Here is a 22052-nt window from a genome sequence, read left to right as displayed (position 1 = left end):
TAAAGACACAAGAAAGTTAAGGGAAATGCAATGGTTATTGGGAGATTAGGTAGCAATATCTCCTCTTTAAGCAGCATGTTGTTGCCTGAAAGCAAATAGTACCCACCTTTATGCAACCAAGAAGCTGCCATTTTTAAAATGCTTATCTTCTGTGCATTTAATTAGGTAATTGCACTTTCTTCTGTGTGTTTCTGCTGACCTGTGTCTCCCAGAACCCATGAACAACACCATCACTGATGGTATGTCACTTTCAATCAGATTTTAAGTCACTACTCTGTAAAAGTGATTGTCTCAATAATAATAAGTAATAAGGGAGAAATTGTGAGAACAATTTTTAGGCATATCTGAAAAGTGCCCATCACTTCCTCAAAATATCAGAGTTTCAGAAGGTTATATTGACTTCAGTTGTCTGTATGAATCAGTTGATGTACTTTGTTTGCATTATTGTTTAAAGGTTCTATGAGGAGCCCATAGGGCAGATGAATGCCCAGCTGAATGACTTGGATGATAAAACAATGACTTGAGGGCTTTGTGTGTAGCCTATTTGGTAAGTATGTTTGGTAACAATGTGTTTCCCACTCATGGCAGACGAAAGCCTGGCTACCTCAAATGTATGCCACGAAATTATATATAAATGCATTTCTTTATCAGCAATATCCATATCTTCACATGACAGTAATGTGGATTTCTGTATTGTCACACAATTATCCTGGCTTTAAATGTAACCTGATGCTGTCTGTGTTGGTTGGTTTTCATTTCATGGCGAACTTTACATTTTGCTCTTTGGTTTAAATCACTGTACTTAGTGGGTGAGATGAATTTTGGTGCACAACTAGAAAAAAAAGTACAGAAACGATTCAGGAAATTTGAGAAGTTTTGTGGTTGTTTGCTTGGTGCTGTTGAACTCGTTGCTTAACACTTACTGGTAAAAATAATCTTTCTTGTAACATGTGCCATCTGGGATATCCCACCCCTTCCTTTTTTTTATACATCACAACCACTGACTTGTGGCCAAATAATGTTGTTGTATTATACCAAACTGGCATCTGAATATTTCTGTCCCCAAAATGTTATTTGTATGCCAATAGAGAACCATATATCCCTTCTATTGGCTTTATGATAAAATATTTTGAGTGATCTGACAAAAGTACAAATAGCATTAATTGCAGGGTTAATTAAAAGCATGCTTGATTGTGTCCACCTTCCTTTTATGTACTCTAAGTTCAGGTAATTTGCAGTGAACGCTTTAAAACCAAAACCAACATTAAACTCATTCTGCCGGTAGCACTATAAAACTACTAAGAGAGGAACTGCGGTAATAACATGAAATGCTGAGCCAAGGAATGTCATGTTCTTTGGCTGTATCTCTTCTTTAAAAATGCTGACAGTAATTATGCTACATTGGCGGTATGCTGAGATGAGAGAAGCTTTTAATTTGTGTCCCTGTAATTGTGAGTCTAAAGCCCAATTTGGGATTTCAACATTCATATGGACTCGTTTTAACCAATTGTGAAGACACGCAAAATTTGTTATGTGGACGGTCCATTTGTTGACATTTGACAATAATTGTCTTAAAGAGATAGTTCAGATTTTTTGAAGTGGCTTTGTATGAGGTAATTACACATAGTCAGTGTATTACCTACAGTCGGTGGTCGGCACGCCTCTGTTTGGAGAAGTAGGCAGAAATCCCAACACGGAAGCTAAGAAATGTAATGCTATGGATGGGGGCAGCAGCCAAACAGATTATAGCCACCTAATAATTAATTAAGTTGTATGCACGAGGAAGTGCTAAGGAAAAAAGCTGTCAAAATAGCAAACGATCCGTCCCATCCACTGCATAGGGAGTTTGAACTTCTTCCCTCGGGTAGACGTTACAAAGTGCCAAGGGCAAATCGTAACATTTTTAAAAATTCCTTCATTCCAAAAGCGATTGGGGTACTGAACACCATATCCCGCTGATGTGTATACTGTCACTGCTGCCCTGCTTCTTGCCCTGAAGATGTCTGTGTGTAAATGTTGTTGTTGTTGTTGTTGCTGTTGTTGTTGTTGTCCTGCTGGTTGAGACCAAAGACGAATCTCCACACCGTGGACAATAAAGAATTAACTAACTAACTAACTAACATCAAGTGTCCACCTTTAAAAAAAATAATCAATGAACGTTATATTTACATTGCCGTCAAACAGACTTGTTTCAGTTGGCATGGGGGGAACTGAAGCTGTTATCTACTATACTCTCTTCAAAGCTGCCAGACTCTATTGACTCCTGTCTGCTTCTCCAAACTGGGGGAGTGCCAACCACTTTACTCTATGTAATACCCAATGGACACTGTAAGTACCTCATGCAAAAAAAATCTGAACTATCCCTTTAATTCTGTCCCTTTGCTGTATCAATTGTGTGTTCTCTTTAAAGCGTTTTGCCTGCAATTTTTTTTATACTAGTCCTTATCACAATTGGATAATAGCGATAATCTCCCACACACAGTGTCCAGCCAATATGTGCTGTTTAAACATTGGTACATAAAATATTTTAAATGCTGATTAAAAACTTCATATCAAGTTAATTAACAAACTAGGATTGATTTGTGTACAACTCTCACAAGAATGTATGTCCAGGTGCTGACAAAAGCAGGACATATACACCACCAACAACTAGTCATATATACTGAGAAGCATGCGTCAATATTCTTCAAACATTCATATGAACATATATCATGTTGAATGGTCTGGATTTAGCACTTATATTAACTTGTGTGCATGTCTATGTCCTATATCACTTTCCCAAATTATGTTTTTTCATGACAACAGCAGAACTCTGATGTTAAAACATGATTCTTATCTTATGTTGTGTGTTTTATTGTGTGCTGTCATGTTGTTGATATTCTTTTGATATAAGTTTATGTTCTTTGTGCAAAGCAAATCCCCACCAGGGCAATATACCGGTAGGCTTCATTCAGGTTTGCAACTGCAACACATAAAGCAGAAGCCTCTTCATAACCACCTCAGAGAATATATTGGAATATATCAACATCAAATTTTCTGTATGAATAAAAAGAATAGTTTTTTCTTTAAATATCCAGTGTCTGACACTATATTCTGACAAATAGACAGTAGAAACTAATGAAGTCTCCGAGGAAGCCTGTTTTTATATTGATGTCTACCTTGTGTTCAGACTTTGAATCATTGCAAATAGTCAGATTTGGTTTGAGTTTGGGAAAAATAACTAAGTAGTGTCAAATGAATCAGGCATGCACATGAACATAACGTGGTAGAAATCCTGATTTCAAACATGGTTCACATTTAGGTACAAACCATCAGTTATGCCCACAAGACAACACTAAGCTGTATCAAAAATACAACAGGACTTACAATTTTGTATGTCTGACATTACAGACATAACACCACCTCGTGGAGATGACTTTCAGTACATCCCAGTCACATATTAGAAGCAAATATTTATTTAACTTTGCGACCATGAGGAATTGTCAGTTTGGGAAATGGTTTAATGGGGTAGTTCCTAAAAAAGGGACCCGAACTATAACTGCAAAGTTGTGGCTTTATTACATTAGCTCAGTGAAATAGACTTAGGGAGATGGGCTATATTGCAGCCATCTCCTTACCAGCCTTACATTTATTATTCAATAGCATCCATAGCATCAAACTACAGTTATCTCTCTTTTTCCATTTTGACTTTCACCACATCTGTACTAGCCTACAGTTGAGGACATAACTTAGGCTACTTCTGCTCTATACCCCCCCCCCCCAAAAAAAAAGAAATCTGGTATGGGATTTACACATTCAGTTCAAAATAGAGTAGATATTATATTATGAAATATGTGATGAAACAGAAAAGAGGAGGTGGTAATGATTCAGTTACAAATAAAACACAGTATTATGAATGGCACTCTTCACATTATAACGGAGCATTGCATGGGTCTTTGTGAACATTGTATGTACCGGAAAACTGTAGAACACGTGTTAGTTAGTTAGCAGAAAACATATATTAGAGAGAAATGCTGTGGAAGAAATGAGAAGATTAGGGCTAAAAAAAAAAGGAGCAAGATTAAAGAGAATACTGTGTGAGTGTGTGGTTTGGTTTAGCTTCATAAGGAGAACAGGGCTAGTGGGAAAGAATCTGACAAGGTTAACCTACACCAGCAGATGGCAGTAATGCAACACCAAGGATGTCAGCTGCTCATACATCAAAAAAGAAGCAGCAACAGCAATCACATGAGATCCATGTCATCTGCCATTGTCAGAAGTATGGAGCAGACAGAGAAAGGTTATGGAAGAAATTTGGGGAGAGGGCTGGAAGGACAATAAATCTAATTATGAAGCAAAGAAGAAAACTCACTCACTTTTTTTGAGAATCTGGTTTAATGAAGATAATCTCCCTTTTTTAATGTAAGTGTATGTTAATTTATTTATTGTTCTTTCTGTTTTTTAGTTAATGTATTTTTATTTATTGGTTTATTTCAGGGACATTGCACACTAATCAACAGCCAAGCTGTAAGTAAGCCAAAGTTAGCCAAAGAGGCCAGTTTGCATCTGTAGTCCCCGGCCAGATATTCAAAAGGCAACCTAAAGTTACAGCTAAAAAAATGCATGTATACGCAAATGTTAAAAAAAACAACAGAGTAAGAACAAATTGACAGACAGAGGCAAAGGGATAATACAATAAACACCCAGCATACATATGACATTATACCCTGTGGGGACATTATAACATTATGCAGCAGAGTAAAACAGGACAAACACACCTACATAAGGGCACATTTACAGCAGCATAGAGCACAAACAAGCAGGACAAACATATATAGCAGCATAAAGCACAAATACGCAACACCAACAAATTGATTTAGACACTAACATGCACAGCACAAAACAGGACATGAGCACATAAGAAACAGGCAGGCAGGACCATGGACAGGACACGACTGTAATCAAGAAGCCAGCGGGCGAAGAGTGCTCTGGTTCACACTCCAGCATAGTGGGTGGCGGTAATGCACCTTAAACGATAGTTGCCACCCGCCATTAAAGAAGAAGAAGAAGAAGAAGAATCACATGAGATGGGGCTGGTGTTGTGTCACGTGAGGTGTCGCTTCTTCAACATGGCTTTAACCAGCACAGAACAAAACATCATCGGCTGACTGACTGTCGACTGTCTGCTGACACGCATCATTAAACATCAGAAAAAAATGGAGGAAGCAAATGTCGCCCCGCTGCATGGGTTCTGTTTATAAAGTTACTGTCGCACAGACTCATCATGCGTTAAACCGGCGGTGCACCGTTAGCGCAACGCTACAAGTCACCTACAAGTGGTGGCTACAAGTGGTGAGAGGTGAGCGCAGTATTAAACTGTAATTACAGTGGGATTACATTTAACCAGTACGGCTGACATGTTTAGCTTTGTGTCGAGTATATTGGAACCTATACTCGCGTTGTAGGAGGTTATTTGTGCTTGCTTGAGTTTGGTATCGTGACATTAGCCACTTCGTTAAGCTAACGGTTAGCTTCAAGTTGACGTTACTTCCCCTTATTCTTAAAGCTTATTAAAGCTCCCAACTTACTACCAATTAAAGCGTTAACGAGGTCGTTTTAGCTTAATAACTTCTGCATGTGTTTACTAACTTACATGTGCTTACAGTATTTATAGTCTCGGTTTAAATTGTTTCCTAGATGTTATCTCTGCCAGACAGCTTGCAGCCTAGCTAGTGTTATACTAGATATATATACAGTTTTAACTGCGGGTACTGTATTGCCGTTTTGGGAGCTTTTCACAAGTAAAGTAAAGCTAGTTGTACATTCAGTAAGCCTTTCAGTAATAGTTGGCTTGTAGTAAACTTGGCACCAGGGCAGAGTAGATATGTAAACTGGGCGGAAGCAAAAGGCAGTCATGTGAGCAGAGTTGAGCTCAAACTTCAGGGAAGTTTGAGAGCAGCAACCTACTTTTCTCATCTGTTGAAAATAATCAACTTCTCTTCACAGTGCTGCACAATAATACTACTGGTAAAGCACTACTAGATAAGCGTATCAATGCTTTTCAATTGTTTCCTCAAAGGGACAGGTGGAAGAGGAGATTGGGTCTGCCCTCAATGACTTGGATTTCTTCCTCCATTAATGTCTGAAAGTCGTCCTTGTGGGAGACAGCAAGACATACGCAGTAGGAAATTGTACGACTCTTAACAAGCATCGAAGACTCACCATGGATTTGCTGATGCATGCAGTTGAGAAAGACCTGGGGGTTGATCGGCGGCAGCAAGGCCCAGGTCCCCGTCCCAGGGAGCTCATAGCCCTTGTTCCTACGCGCTGGGTGATGGGCCTGAAGGAGAGGAGGATCATGCGCTGTACCCGCTTTGACAGCATCAGTGACGCAGAAATTCGCACATACCTTCAGTGTCCTCAGGCAAAGTTGCCTCCTGGCTGGACACGAGTATGCATTCAGGGTCTGAGGAAAAGCAAGCTGAGCTACAGATTGGCCAGAGACCCGTGCTATCAACAGATGGAATTCATGTCACAGGATTCTTATGTCAAAACCATGCAGTGTGTGTCGCAACATAATGTCAGGTACTATACATACTATGATATTCTATTATGTAAATGTGGCCATGCATGTCATCTTACATCTGTGCTAAAACTCAAAGTAAAAAAAAACAAAAAACACTCTAAAGATGTCATCCCCATGATAGCTGACTGATATTTGTGAACATGAATTGCACTCTTCCTAGGAGCTTAATAATAATAATGGACTTTAATGTCTATTTAACGTTGTTTGCTGTGAATTTAAAGTTAACGTGTGAAATTCATCGATGAGTTTAAAGTATCTAAATGGAGAAAAATGATTGCATTCATTGAGCAAAACATATTTGAGATAGTAATGAATCACCTTTTCCCCTTTTTCAGGAATCTGTGGCGTGACACTCATTACAAGCTTGTGCAAGCATATGCAGGAGCCAATGGGCAGATGCATGTTGCAGCTGTAGATGCAGTGCGTCATGCTTTGCAGAAGCTCTTCAATTCCACATTCATCTCATCTGACAAAGTGTCACCATCCCTTTCTCCAGCCAGAGAGAAGGAGAAAGAAAACTTGCCATTCAGTTCATCTTGCTCTTCCAAGTCCCAGTCAGACCATCTTTGTCCTAATGTTCTACCTGCAGAGTGTCTGCTGGAGACGGCAGAGATGCTCTACGTGATTCTACCTTATACTCAATATTCACTACATGATGTTGTCTCCTTCAGCCCAGCCAAGCTCGCTAACAGCCATGCCAAAGTGTTGTTCATTCTCTACCAGTTACTTATAGCCCTGCAGGGATGTCATGCAGCAGGTCTGTCTTGTGGAGAGCTCTCCCTGCAGGACATTGCTGTAGATGATCAGCTCTGCAGCCGGCTCAAGCTCAATCTAGCCCATTATGAGGAACTGGGGACAGAAGGGGATGCCAACAGCGATGTTACTGGAAGTCAAGTGCCAAATAGGGTCTTGCCAATGAACAATTCATGTGTGAGCCAAGAGAACAAAAAACTTTGCAAAGACTGCTTCGATGAGCTTAAGAAGTTGGTTCTGGACTGGGTCCATGGACGAGTCAGTAACTTCCGCTACTTGATGGAACTGAACAGGATAGCAGGACGGCGAGAAGGAGACCCAAATTATCACCCAGTGCTGCCTTGGGTGGTTGATTTCACTGTGCCATTCGGAAAATTCCGAGACCTCAGGAGGTCAAAGTTCAGGCTCAACAAAGGGGATAAGCAGCTAGACTTCACATATGAAATGACCAAAGAGGCTTTGGCTGCTGCAGTGGGTAATGGGGTTGGTGGAAGCGGTGTAGGTGCAGACCTCTGTGGCTCTGTAGGTGTTGGCGGTGCTGGACCATCTGACCATCTCCATGTACCTCATCACATATCTGATGTACTCTCAGACATTACCTACTATGTCTACAAAGCCAGACAGACACACAAGTCAGTGTTGTGTAGCCATGTTAGATCCCAGTGGGAGCCAAATGAATACCCAGCAAGTATGGAGCGCATGCAGAGCTGGACTCCTGATGAGTGCATTCCAGAGTTCTACACAGATCCGTCCATTTTCCGCTCAATCCACTCCGACATGCCAGACCTGGATGTGCCTTCCTGGTGCAAGTCGTATGAGGAGTTCATTGAGGTCCATCGGCGTCTTCTGGAGAGCAGAGAGGTGTCCCAGTACTTGCATCACTGGATAGATCTCACATTTGGCTACAAGCTATCTGGTAAAGAAGCTGTTAAGGCTAAGAATGTGTGCCTACACCTGGTGGACAACCACACCAATCTGACTACCTATGGTGTAGTTCAGCTGTTTGACCAGCCCCACCCGCCACGTTTATCTCCTTTGCAGTATTCCCCAGCAGAACCCCCTTTCCTTGGCCTCGCTGCTCTTAATGTGCCTTCTCTACACATCCCTCAAATAGACACAGTGGCTGACACTGTGAATGGAATGGTGCCAGAGTCCACAGGATGTGAATCCAGTGGCTGGACCATGGTAGACAGAGATGAAGAGCTTGAACAAGGTATGGAAGCTCTGGACTCATTAGCGTCTGCTGGCTCATCCAGTTCTGTGTCCTGCTCTGTTCCGATGCCAAGCATCAGTACCACAGGAGGAAAGATAGGAGGAGAACACACTGCACTTATTGTATCTCAGTCCCCGAGTTCCTTTCCTGGTGATTTCACAGGTGGGCTAGGCCCTGGTTTACGCAATCCGATGTTACAAAGAGGTGGGCCAATGAACAAAAAACACGGGGAGGGGAGTGTGACTGCCAATAATGCAGAGGAAATCAAGATTGCCCTCCCTGAAGGCTTTAACCCATTGCAGCCTTTGGAAGAGCTGGAGAAGTTGAACAATTTCCTTGTGAGGAGTCTGCATGCTGAAGTATGGCATCCTGCTGGATCTACTGACTGCATGAGGGACGGTATCATAATAGAATCTCTACCCTCTCTTACACAGCTCTACCAAAGAGACATGCAGGCCCTTGGTGTTATCATCGCTGAGATATTTCACCCCTCTAAACTGAGAGGACTGAAACCAGGCACCCCCCTGAAACAGCGTTTCCAGGCTGTTTTGAAGCTATGCTCTGCCAGCCTCCGTGATGTGCCACTGTCGTTGCATCATGCCCTTGAGACACTGCTACTAATACAGAAGCAGTCTGGAATAGTGCATAGAGAAGTACCAGATTTCCCACGTCCACTCCTTTTCAAATATGAACCCATTTACGATGGTCTCCCTCCCCCAAGCCCCTGGCAGTTATTGAACTCAGTCACCACCCCCTTTCCTTTCCCTCCCTATTTTGCAGCACTTCATCATTTCATCTTTTCCTACCACACCAAAATGGAGACCACATGCAGTCTTCAGGGAAGAGATGTTGTGTTTCACCTGTGGCAGCAGCTTGAGACACTATTGCGGGGTAACATCACAGCTGAGGGTCTTGAGATTCTCTTGCCCTTCATTCTGGCCCTCATGCTTGAAGAGTCCACAGCTGTCTATGCTGCTTGGTACCTTTTTGAGCCCATCTCAAGAGTACTTGGTCCCAGAAATGCCAGCAAGTACTTACTGAAGCCACTGATCAACGTTTATGAAAACCCTCATTGCCTGCGTGGACGTTTCTATCTCTACACCGACTGTTTCATTCTGCAGCTGATTGTGAGGCTCGGCCTGCAAGCCTTTTTATCCAGTCTACTTCCCCATGTGCTTCAGGTCATCACTGGGTTTGAAAGCAGCATCTCAGGCTCTGGTGGGGAAGCTTGCAAAGGGTTGAGGGGTGGCACATGTAATCTAGAAGAGGAAGAGGACTTTCAGTGTGGAGAGGTGCGGCCATCTTCTGGGTCTGTTAGTGGGAATATGGGAGGTGGCAGTGGTGCCAGTGAAAGGGGAGTGGTAGGAGAGACAGGGATGGTCGATTACTCCTCTGGTATCAGTCTCAATGACCAAGTGTTTCTCTCAGAGGCAGAGGACTTTCAGAATGGATTCTACGTAAACAGTGGAGCCGGAGTGGCTGCTAGTAAACAGCAGAGCCAAAACTCTGCAGCCAAGGATCAAGACCAAGAGTCTGTGAGTGTGGGGAAACTAAGTGACAAAAGCAGCACAAGTGAGCTCTCACTGGGTGACGGAGACTCAATGCGGGATCGAGTCAGTCTTAAATCAGCTGACAGCAGCCAGGACCTGAAACAAGCCAGTGAGGGAGAGGAGGGAGGAGAGCTGGAGGAAGAGGAGGTGATTGAGACTAATGAGAGTAAAGAGAGGACAGACGACCCTACTGTTGCCAACCTGGAGCTCACTCTTTCTGGTTGCACAAAAGCTTCAGGAGCTACAGTTGCCACTCTAGAGTGTGAGTTTGTGAATGGAATGACACTGGAAGAGAACGAGAAAGGCATTGTGGGAGAGCAGGAGAACGATAACCATGATCTATCAGAAGAGTCTGGGGAGAAAGAGCAAAAGATTCTACTTGGTGAGTGAATGATGGAGGTTTTTGTAAATAATTTGTTCACTAACTGATGACGTCTAATGATTTTAATCATGTCTCCCCACAGATACAGTCTGCAAAACAGTCCGGTGGCTGTCGGCAAAGCTTGGCCCAACAGTGACGTCTCGATATGTAGCCAGAAATTTGCTTCGATTGCTCACAAATTGTTACATTGGTAAGTAATTGAATAACTTAAAACGTTTAATTGCCTCGTATATGCAATTATATTTTGCAACATTGACCAAACAACTTTGTATTTCAAACCAGTGTTTTCTGCACCTCTTCTCTGCCTGTAGGGCTTGAGAAACACCAGTTTGTGACCCTATCCGAGGAGAGCAGTCTGGAGAGTGTGGGAATGGGCAGTGTTTACGAGAAGAAACCTGTTGTTGGTGATGAGACAGCAGGGCCTGTGTTGGACTGTCTCATTTACATAGCTCAACTTTATGGAGAGCCTGTACTTACTTACCAGTACCTGCCTTACATAGGATATCTGGTAAGACGTATGTCCACAAACACACACAAAACCTCCTTTGGCTTATAAATTAATTATGCATTGTTGGGGTTTTTTTGGGGTTGTAAGGGGAAATATGTATAAAAAAGGCTTTAAGGTCATTTTTTGTCTCAGAACATTAACAAAATGTGGTTTGATTTCACAAATGTGTATGTTTCCAGGTATCTCCACCTTCTTCCCAACGTCTTAACACACGTAAGGAGGCAAGTCTGCTTGGAGCTGTTGCACTTACACAGAAGATCATTGTCTTTCTCTCTGATACCACTCTAATGGACATGCTTATGAAGATCAACCAGGATGTACTCTTGCCACTGCTGGACTTGCTCACCACCCCCCGTATGGGGTAAATAATGCACATACAACCATGCACATACACATAGATACATTTTGAGATATGATATGATATTGATAAAAAATTATAATTGTTTATCATTTTTGAAGTGCAATGCCTTTTTATATTTTTTTATGTTGAAATAAGGTATAAATAGAAAACATGGTACAATAGATCTGTCATTCATCCTCTGCTTGGTTGTACCCGTTCTGCTGTACTCAGGTTCCCCAGCGGGGTGCAGACACGCACTGCGGTCTGTCTCAAGACTCTCAGCCTGATGGCTCTCATCTGTCTGCGCATCGGGAGGGAGATGGTGCAACAGCATATGGCTGACACTCTGCGTCGGTTCTTTGCTGTTTTTTCTCTGCTGCATTCTCTGCAGCCCCAGGTATACTCACACACCACATGAACATGTGTGATGTCAAGTTTATTTCTAGAATTCTTTCAACAAGCAGATCTGTCACAGGGAAATCACGACTGACAGACAGGCAGATGGAATTATGGATAAAAATAAAAATGTGGAAAAAAACTTGCATTCAAAGTGCCTGCCGGGGGGGGGGGGGGGGGGTAGCATGCATTAGTGATTAGTCTTTTCAAATGGAATTGGAAATATACAGTAGATGTGTTGATGGTCTCACTTATAATGTAGCTGGACAGCGCCCCTCGCAGAGTTGTGGGAGAAGTCACAGTTGTGGACGTCTGCACGCCTGAAGAGTCGAATGTGACATACGAGTTGGGGGTATTGGAGGAGCTACAAACTGTCTTTAACCTTGAGATGGCCCATGCCTCCTACATCCCCTTCAACTGCCTTATAGGTAGGGAATGCCTTGTGTCACATTCAAAATACTTTGCCAAAATCAAATATATATTTTATACTTAAGTGGCATTTAGATAAAAATCTCTGCATAGTCTGAATGTGTGACAGGTGCGTCGGAGGGAAGTGAAATCTTAAAAACAATGAGAAGAACTCCTGCACACTGTCAGCTTAATATATAATTGAAATTGAAAGCTGAAATATATATTCACACATTGTTTCTGTCCGACCTTCATCAGGTATAATCATACTATGATATTAAGATCACACTGGTATAAATCAGTGCTGTATTGTGATTTCTGTAGGTGACATGGCAATTCGGAAACTGGTTCCCAACCACGAGCTGGTTTGGCAGTTGGCCCAGTCCTACCATCAGAATTTGCGTCAGGGGAGTCACGAGACGAACCTCACAACAGCGTCAAGGGTGGAGTTACCTCCGTCCTCCATGGGTATCTCTTCTGGTTTTGGCCGACGTGCTGATTGCAGCCCATTCCCTGCACCCTTCACTAGCACCACCTCACAAGGAGACACTCTCCCAGAGTCAGGTACATTTGGAAGCCACCTTGTAGGAAACCGTATCCAAGTGTCCCGGGACACTGGTTATGATGGTAGCCCGAACCTGGGCTTAGCCAGCTCTTGGGGACGCTCCAACCATACCACCCCCATCACCACTGCCTCCACCTTTACCACTCCATCCACTGGCACAGCATCCTTCTCTTCCTCATGGGTGACAGGCCCCACCCCAGAGGACAGTGCCCTGAAGCAGGAGCTCCCCCGCAGTGGCCGTTCCTTGCAGGGCAACTGGCTTGCCTACTGGCAGTATGAGATTGGCCTCAACCAGCAGGATCAACATTTTCACTTCCACCAAATCCGACTACAGAGCTTCCTGGGTCACTCAGGCACCACAAAGTGCTTGGCACCGCTGGCAGGAGAGGATTACTTCCTCTCTGGTAGTAAAGACAAGACTGTGAAGCTTTGGCCCCTTTATAACCATGGCGATGGAACACAGCAGGTGGAGCCTAGGCTGACGTATACTGATCACCGAAAGTCAATCTTCTATGTTGGGCAGCTAGAGGCTTCACAGGAGGTAGTCAGCTGCGATGGTACTGTGCACCTGTGGGACCAGTATACAGGTAAGAGATTTCTGGTCAAGATTGGAAATGTGCATCTAAAACTTACAAAGTTTTGGTGTGGTTAGTAAGAGGACATGAGACTAAAATGGGTTGAATAACTACTATTCTATGTAACTACACTATTTGTTGTCCATAGGCAAGCAGATCCGCTCATATGAAGCCGTGGATGGGAAGAATCCCATTACAGCTGTCACCACCATGCCAGCACCACACTGCAGTGTTGTGTTTGGCAGCGCTGATTCCATTCTCCGCTTCATCGACCCACGCAAACCTGGATTACAGGTAGAGGTTTCACTTGGCAATCTCATTCTGCCATACAATATGCACCAATTATCAGTCATTACGGTGTTTTCAAGATGATAGCACTTTTTACACTTATCCACTATAGAGTCATTTCAAACTAGACGGTGACAAATCTTCTCCTGTTTCCCCAGCATGAATTTCGTCTGGCGTACAACAATGTGAGCGCTGGGCTCATCCGCTACCTGGCAGTGAGCCCTTCAGGGCGCACTGTGGCTGCAGGTTTCTCATCTGGCTTCATTGTTCTGTTAGACGCACGCACTGGACTTGTTCTGAAGGGCTGGCCAGCTCATGAGGGAGATATCCTCCAAATGAAGGTATATTTACTTACCTCACGTCTGTATAACCAATTAGGGCTTCCTCCGTGTAACATCTTAGTCAGTCATCAGTGGTGTTCAGCTTTTGACTACTGGAAGATGTTCTACCAGTGAGTCAAATAGATTCTATGAAGGTTTGGCTGTTGACATAGTTACTTTTTACAATGAACAAGTCGATTTTTTTCATTGTTTGGGGCATCTTTGCCTTTATTAAAATAACAAATAGTAAAGAGGAGACAAAAATGGGGGAGAGACAGACAGGGTGCATTGCAACTAAATGGACAAACCTGTAGGCCGCATGGCACCCCTCAAGTAGAGGTCTAGGTAGTTGATCACCATCAGGCTTTCTGGTAAACACTGGAAACTTTTGGATGACTAAATAAATAAAAAATAAATAAAATATTCAAGAACACAATCTGCCAAGTGGCTTTTATTTTGACATTCCCCAAAGGTGCATTTAGTGTTGGAGAGATACTAAGTAGTGCAGAGATGGTGAAAGTTGTACCCAGCAAGTCTGTTGTCAACAGTACGCAAGGATGAGCAAACTTTATTTAACCCCAATTTAGGTCAAGGATTGTATCTCTTGTTTTAAAGGCACAAGTTTAGACAAATATGGACACAGGTTATTCATTAGAAGGACCGCAATGATTCTCATTGGCACATTCATATTACTCAGACTCAGACTTCCCCCTCAAATTTGACATCTAGCAACCAGTGGCTGTTTTTATACTAAACTGGACAAATAAAAACAAATAAATTGTTTATTACATTAGTTGAAAAAAAGAAAATAGTAAGAAATAAAGATTATCAGACAAATTGTACTCAATCCCAACTAAAGATTCTAGGTTTGTGGATACAGGAGCCACCACAAGTTTTAATAATTTTCATTAAATTCTAAGCATTGTGTTTTTGAGTGTGATAGCGTAGCAATTACCTGCTTCATCCTTCTGAATAACTGCACTTAGACTGGCAGTGTTGCTGGGATATGATATGAGTAGTTGGTGACGGTCTTTCTTTTTCCCTTTCAGGCGGCAGAAGGAAACTTGGTCATCAGCTCCTCCACTGACTACACACTTGCTGTGTGGAAAGATATGGAGCACAAGCCTCTTCGCCAGTACAAGTCGCAGTCCGACCCCATCCATGCCTTTGACCTTTACGGTTCGGAGATTGTAACCGGAACAGTGGCTAACAAGATTGGGGTGTACTCTATGGTAGACATCTCCTTGAGCCCTGTTAGCAGCACAAAGCTGAGCTCAGAGAACTTTCGCGGCACTTTGACCAGCCTTGCAGTCCTGCCCACCAAGAGGCTCTTGCTACTTGGCTCTGAGAACGGAGCCATCCGGTTACTAGCTTAAGAAAAATCAGTGGGTCCCAGCTACGCTAAACACTTACTGCTCACCTTGAAAATGTGTTATTCCTGAAGACACCAGGTGTCTGGGCTTTCTCTTTCCCCTCTGCTGTGCTTGAGGTCAATTGTACTGATAGGGTAGTCACTCTCAATTGCTTTTTGAATGAAGCAGCACAAGTAAAGGCATGTATAGGCTTCCTGCCTAACGAATCTTGCCAATCTGGCTGTTTGCACCGAATTTGAACAGGAAATGCGTTAATATTCATCATGTAAAGTAAATCCCATGATTTTTTTAAAAGCCTATAGATGTATAGATAGTATATAATGGGAAATTCTTATCTCGACAAGGTCATTTATTCTTTTGACTAGGTCAGTTATTTTGTTCAGAAGAATGAATCAGAGGACATGCTCAGGAAGGTGGAACCAAACATGGTTCTTATGTAGTGTTTACACTTTCCAAATAGATGCATAACAACACCAAAAACAAACATTGACCTCAACTTTCATTTCTCTCGATGTTAGAATACACGTGTATCCAAATGCACTGATTAAACTATGCAGTATTTGTAGATCAAATCATTTATTTGTGTTAGCGTTGTTTCACAGTAGGTTGTTTAAACATCCTGAACAATAAAAGTACACGCGCTGTTTTGTCTACAGTCCTGGTGCATCTTCTCAGAGCGGAGGTGCGCTTCAGTTGCCGCCATGTACAAAAGTCAATTACTGATGCACAGCCTTTATTCTACTGCACAAGTATGGCCTGAATTGTAACATTTAGATTCTCACTCAGATTTTAAAGACTGAATGTTTTTATCCACTAATAAATTACTTGAAGTTGCTTTGGGGATTTTTAAAAACCGGGTTTAGATATTCTTTATTTAGCAGTCAGAACCTGTAGCAAAATTACACTGGAAGTGTATTCAAGCAGGTGCCACTTTGACATGCCAGTTGTTAGACTCACGACTTTCTAATTTCTGACTACAAAATCTAACATAGGAACAGTCAATGCCAAGAAACAGTTTTGTATTTTAACATTTATATGTAACTGCAAATTAATTTGAGAAATGGGTTATAAATCAATAAAACATTGTTTAACTTGCTCCTTATTGTGTAATACAAATTAATATAATATAAAGATTTTTGTTTCAAAGCCCAGGAGTGCCCAGTAGCTCACCAGGTAGAGTGGGTGCCCCATATACAGAGGCTAAGTCCTTTGCCGCTGCGGCCGGATTCGACTGCCCTGCGGCTGCAACCCCCTCCCCCCATTTCCTCACAACCCTCAACTTGACTTACAATTAAAGGCATAAAAAGCCCCAAAACTATCTTACAAAGCGCATCAGCATTGAACAATCAAAGTACTCCTCTTTGTATGATTTTTCCTGTCACGTAAAACACAATTTGCCTACTCATTTCTAATTTTTGCCCAAAGCTCAAAATGCTCTGACAAGTGTACTACACCTTTTTAATATTTTGTGTTTTTTGTAAAACTGGAGTGAAAGCTCAGTAGTAATAAAAAAACATACTTTGTTTTGGAAAGAACATTTGTAGTTGCATATTGATAATTGGTTACAACTGTTCCAGTATTTTGTTTGAACATTTTAAGAAACTTCCTTGAAAACGTGTATTAACTGGATTAATAAAAACAAATGCTTCCATGTTTTTTGTGTGTGTTCAAGTTCTGCGTGATTCACCTGGATTCATCATGACTCCCAGCTTTGCCTACAGATTTTCTCTGAGTCACTAGAGCTCAGATTGGACAAAGTCCCCTCTTGTGTTTGCTGAACAGTGTCACATGGTTTAGGAGATATCAATTTTTCTTAGTGGTGAAATGTGACCAAATACACACAAAAACAATCTTAATTTATTTTCCTCTTGATTGATTAATGGTCAACATAAGCCACAGTTTCTAGATTTTCCAGAATGATCAAGTCTGTACTGCAAAGTTGGTAATATATCAAAGTCAGGGGTGTCTTGGAAATGTGGGCTTGTGTGTTCTAACATCAAATGAGTCCCTCTGTGTCGGCAAGCTGTATTTCTTTACGAACACAAAGTTGGATCAACCACACTTGCAATGAATGCCATGTTTCCTGTCAAAGATTTAGTTGTGTCCTGATATAATCACCTGCCTATTGATAAGCTAAGTAGCTATGAATCTCAGTCCTCAGTATTTAACCCTGGATGAGTCACAGTAGCTACATTTACAAACAAATAGTGGCTTAAATGAGGCCCCAATCAATGTAAGTTGATGTTTAACTGTTTGCTGAGCAAGTGCCAATCTTTGACTCTCCGGAATTTTGCCATCCACAGTCATTTAGTCGCTCCTTTTTTGGACAGGGCAGCACGTGTTTTTCTAATTTAAATTAAAGGTAAGATCACATTTATTTGAATAAATGCATTAGGATACTATTAGACATTAGAAGACTCGATAGAATATCATTAACACTATTCAGTTATTCGTGAATTTTTCATGTTTGCTTAAGGTCTGTAAAGGGGACTCCATTGCTTCACCAGTTAATTTTTTATTTTTTTATTTTTTTGTGAATGTTTTTAACATTGGAACAATTTAAGTTAATTTGATTTTGGGGTGGCTATAGACATCACAATGTACTGATACTTAAAATATTATCTGCCAAAAGCAGTGGATTTTTTGTTCCTCAAGCGAATTACCTATAATAAATTAACATATATAAAAATAACAGTTTTATTGAACAATGAATGCAATATTAGGATTTGGTTCATAACAGCATGGATATCAGCTGAAAGCACACTGCATTTTCTGTGGAACTCTTGGTTTACAAAATCTTTTGTGTGGCTCCCACTCTTTAGGCAAATACCCAGATGATCTGGGTTCCTTTGAAAGAGAGGGTGACTAAGTACAACAAAAGGGTTTGAGACCTGCAGACAATACAGCAAAGAAACTATAAACTAAAGGTGAGAGTGTTGCGTTTTAAAAGGTTTGAACACCAGCGGTTTATTTGTTGATTAATAAAAGTGTCCATGGGACACATTATTTTTAGCTAACATCATTTTTTTCTCTTCTACAGTTCCATTGTAAGGACATGGACCTACATCTGACACTCCTGTTGATCTGTCTCTGCAGCCAAGGAGTCACTGTAAAGCACTAAAATTACTTAGAAATCATTTTTAAGCTTATGCTATATGATTATAATCTATCTGCATGTAACGCTTGTATAGCTTGTTGTCTGACACTATCGTTCTTCTCAACAGAATGCTGAAGTGGAAGAAAATGACTCTGTCCCTTTGGTGCCTCTCATTCCTTTGATGCCCAGCCACCCCATAGAGGTGAGAGGCAAAACAGAATTTGGAGGGTTTTTTTTTCTCTCTCTCTCATTGTGTTTGTTGAGTTCTGATCAGCTAAATTCATAGTTTGGAAAAATATAGTTTTTTTTTATTGTCTTTTTCTTTATTGACTTTATTGTCTCCAAGGGGAAATTATTTTCCACCTCACAGTACAGATTTATGAACAGATGACAGATGTATGACAGATGTACAAGCACAACAAGATAACATACAGACAAATATACTGTGTACTATCACGCTTTTGCCGCATTGAGCCTCCTACACACCAGGGACCTGTACCTGCGTCCAGAAGGCATAATGGTGAAGTGGCGGTTGAGTGAGTGTGTGTCCTGTGCTATTGTAGATGCGATGCGTGATATGGCCTTGAGATTCCTCAAACTTAACATTTTCTCCTATTACTGTCTTTAGAAAGTAGAAAATGAAAGTACAGCACAACCAGGAACCGCAAATACCACACAATTACCTGTAACTGCAACAACCGCAACTGATATACTCAATGGGACCTCATCAGAGGGAGAACAAGATAAAGATTGTCTGTCTGTTGGCCGAAGCCCACAGTCCAAGGAGACCATTGCTGCAGCCATTCAGAAACTGGGTGTTCAGCTGCTGCAAAACCTGGAGACAACACCAGAGAAGCCAAATGTCATCATATCTCCTTTGAGCATATCATTAGCACTCTCCCAACTGGCTTTAGGTAGGCATGTTCTGCAGCAGCTTTTACATGACACTTTGTACCTAAACAGCTTGCTCTCTACATATATGTGCAATAACCACATTTGATGAATTGTGTCAGCAACCTGCCCAAGTTTATAGTCATCTGGGACTGTCACCATTCTCATCCAATTACTGCACCCCTCTTCTTTACAGGTGCAGTTAATGAGACTGAGAAGTTGCTGATGCATCATCTCCATGAAAACACTCTCCCCTGCTACCATGAGTCTCTGCGTAATGTCTTGGTGCAGCTCAGAAACAATGACCTGCAAATTGCCACACGTATCTTCCTTCGCCAAGGTTATTTCCTTAAAATAATCTTTAACGATACTAAAAGTTGAGACTACACAGCTCCTGTCTGCTCAAACATTCATTGTCTTATTAATTCACTTATTAGTGCTGACCTGAAGAGAAGTTTTTAGAGACATAGAGCCGGAAATAGTGTGTGTTTATTATGTGTTTTAGGGTTTGAGCCAAAGCAAGACTTTGTCCGTGAATCCCAGCGGTTATATGATTCAGAACCAGCAGTCTTGGAGAGCCTGCAGCAGATAAACAACTGGGTAGAAAATGCAACAAACGGAAAAATGACTGAGTTTCTGTCTGCTTTACCACCCAATCTGCTCCTGATGCTCATAAATGCTGTCCATTTCAAAGGTAAAAAGTCACCATATTCATATAATGAGCCTCTTTGCAGAGAGAGCTCATTTCCCAATATCCCAGTGGAAATAACCGATGAAATCTCCTGTGTTTGCGAGTTTCCTTTTTTCATTATCTACAGTATTTCTGAATTATGCTGCCGACTAAACTGAGACACTTGTTACCCACAGGAGAGTGGAAAGCTCGATTTGACCCACGCTTTACCTCTAGAGGTGTGTTCTACCTTGACGACAAGCACTTGGTTGATATTGAAGTGATGGAAGATGCCAAACATCCCTTGAGTTTATTTATTGATAATGAATTGGAGGCTCAGGTAAAATATAGTTTCATTATTTACCGTTGAATCACAGTCCCCAATATACACTTGCTTCTTATCATACAGTTTTGAAAGACATAAATTCTTGGTAATTCCAGGTAGCAAGCTTCCCATTCCAGAAGTCTATGAGCTTGTTGGTGGTCATGCCTATGTCCGGCCAGGTGAATGTGTCCTCACTTTCAGCAAAGCTGAATATCTCTGACCTGTATAACCGTCTGCCCAAGGAGAGGGCTGTTCAAGTAAAAGTCCCCAAATTCAAACTGGAGTATGCTCAAGAACTGCAGGATGTTTTTACCAAATTGGGTAAGAACGTATACATTTCCTTTGTAATGCTTGTTATTTTCTCCGCACATACACATTCTTATTTCTCAATGACATTTTTTAAAAATAAAGGTAAAAACCTATTTGTCCCTTGAAATGACCCTGTCCTCTGTGCTGTGTGTTAGGCCTTGGAGAGATGTTTTCTAGTCCCAACTTGGCTGAGATGGCAGACGGCCCCCTTCTGGTCTCCAGTGTGATGCACAAGTCAAGCATGGAGATAAATGAGGAGGGTGCAGAGGCTGCTGCAGCCACTACTGTGGTCATCTCACGGGCGTCCAATCCGGTTTTCCATCTCAGTCAGCCCTTCTTCTTTGCACTTGTGGATGATCAGACTCAAGTGCCGATTTTCATGGGTGTCATTAACAACCCAAATCCTGGAGCTCCTATTTTGCAGAGAGGAGAATCAGGAAGCAAAGATAAAGTGGGATTCCCATTTGATAAGAATCATGTTAGCTCATTTGGAGGCCCACCTAAGTAAGGACTAATACCTGCCATAATGTACATTATAGCTGGATCAAAATGGGTGTGTATGAAGACAGATGCTTCATATTTGTCTTTGTTTCATTGTAAAGTACACACACTGAGGAGATCCCATGTAAAAAGAAAACTAATATTTCTTTACAAAAAATTAGTTTGGCTGCATTAGATGTCATGTCCTGTTCAAGCAACTCTTATCTTAAATTATAATTTGATATACAAATTGGTCTATACCCATAGTAAAACCTCTCTTCATCTCGAAATTGATGAAACTTCTGGATGTATAACAATGTAAGGCCAATGTCACAGCATCACTGTATCATTTTGTATGTTGTTTTAAAGCTGCCCTCTACTGTAATGTTCTAATAAACTGAATTGATTTGAATCACAAAATATCAAGGTTATGAGTTTGATTTTCTTGAATGGAAAAAACTTTTATTGTAATCTGAGTGTAAATTGTTGCATTGATGAAACTGGTGAAATATTAAATAGCAAAGATATTTGTAGCGATTTAACAAAGCCTACATGCGTAGTATTTGTGTTGTTACCCCTTCATGTACTTTGGCAAGTAACTCATTTGTTAGAGTTCTCCTTATCTCTGTCACTAGTGTGACAAGTAATTGAATGTGGAGCACAGCGGTGCGGATTGTCGGCTATAAAAACATTGGAGTTGCAGTCACTGTATTTATTTTTGCAAATTTGTTTGTACACAGCCATCATTTTCTTTTTTTGTTGTTGTGGATTCATGGCCCATTCATGGTATTTCCACAGTAAAATAGTTAGTGATATAATCAACTAAGGGGAAAGGCATAATTTCTTCCAAGATGGTTCACTTATTATGTAAATTGTCACTGGAATTTAGCGTAATGTCCACAAAAAACACCACTACACCATAATAACTGAAAATACGAACATCCATGGTTTTATTCACGTCATTTCAAAAAGTGTAAGATTTCCCATTTTCCTGGGACCGTGAACGCATCGTAGTAAGCGTCTGACGTCACTGTGTGCGTGTGT

The 22052-nt window shown here is 41.4% G+C and overlaps 2 protein-coding genes across 2 annotated transcripts; both read left to right on the top strand.

The window, feature by feature from the left end:
• The first annotated feature begins 5116 nt into the window (after positions 1-5116).
• On the top strand, positions 5117-16887 carry wdr81 (WD repeat domain 81). The gene is made up of 12 exons (XM_083913847.1): positions 5117-5338; positions 6059-6564; positions 6901-10463; positions 10546-10653; positions 10775-10971; positions 11151-11332; positions 11543-11708; positions 11970-12135; positions 12440-13267; positions 13404-13549; positions 13702-13884; positions 14913-16887. The coding sequence occupies exons 2-12, from the start codon at positions 6203-6205 to the stop codon at positions 15237-15239; spliced, it is 6228 nt and encodes a 2075-aa protein (XP_083769973.1). The 5' UTR covers positions 5117-5338; positions 6059-6202; the 3' UTR covers positions 15240-16887.
• A 1380-nt stretch (positions 16888-18267) lies between these two features.
• Positions 18268-21036, top strand: serpinf2b (serpin peptidase inhibitor, clade F (alpha-2 antiplasmin, pigment epithelium derived factor), member 2b; the record flags this gene model as incomplete). Its single annotated transcript, XM_083913568.1, has 8 exons — positions 18268-18345; positions 18461-18535; positions 18962-19247; positions 19421-19564; positions 19730-19918; positions 20092-20234; positions 20336-20540; positions 20684-21036. Exons 1-8 carry the CDS (start codon positions 18292-18294, stop codon positions 21034-21036), a joined length of 1449 nt encoding a protein of 482 aa, XP_083769694.1. The 5' UTR covers positions 18268-18291.
• Positions 21037-22052: the final 1016 nt, after the last annotated feature.

Source organism: Echiichthys vipera (genome assembly GCF_963691815.1).
Source record: "Echiichthys vipera genome assembly, chromosome: 5".
Lineage (NCBI taxonomy): Eukaryota > Metazoa > Chordata > Actinopteri > Perciformes > Trachinidae > Echiichthys > Echiichthys vipera.
This window is presented reverse-complemented; position numbering and strand designations above follow the sequence as displayed.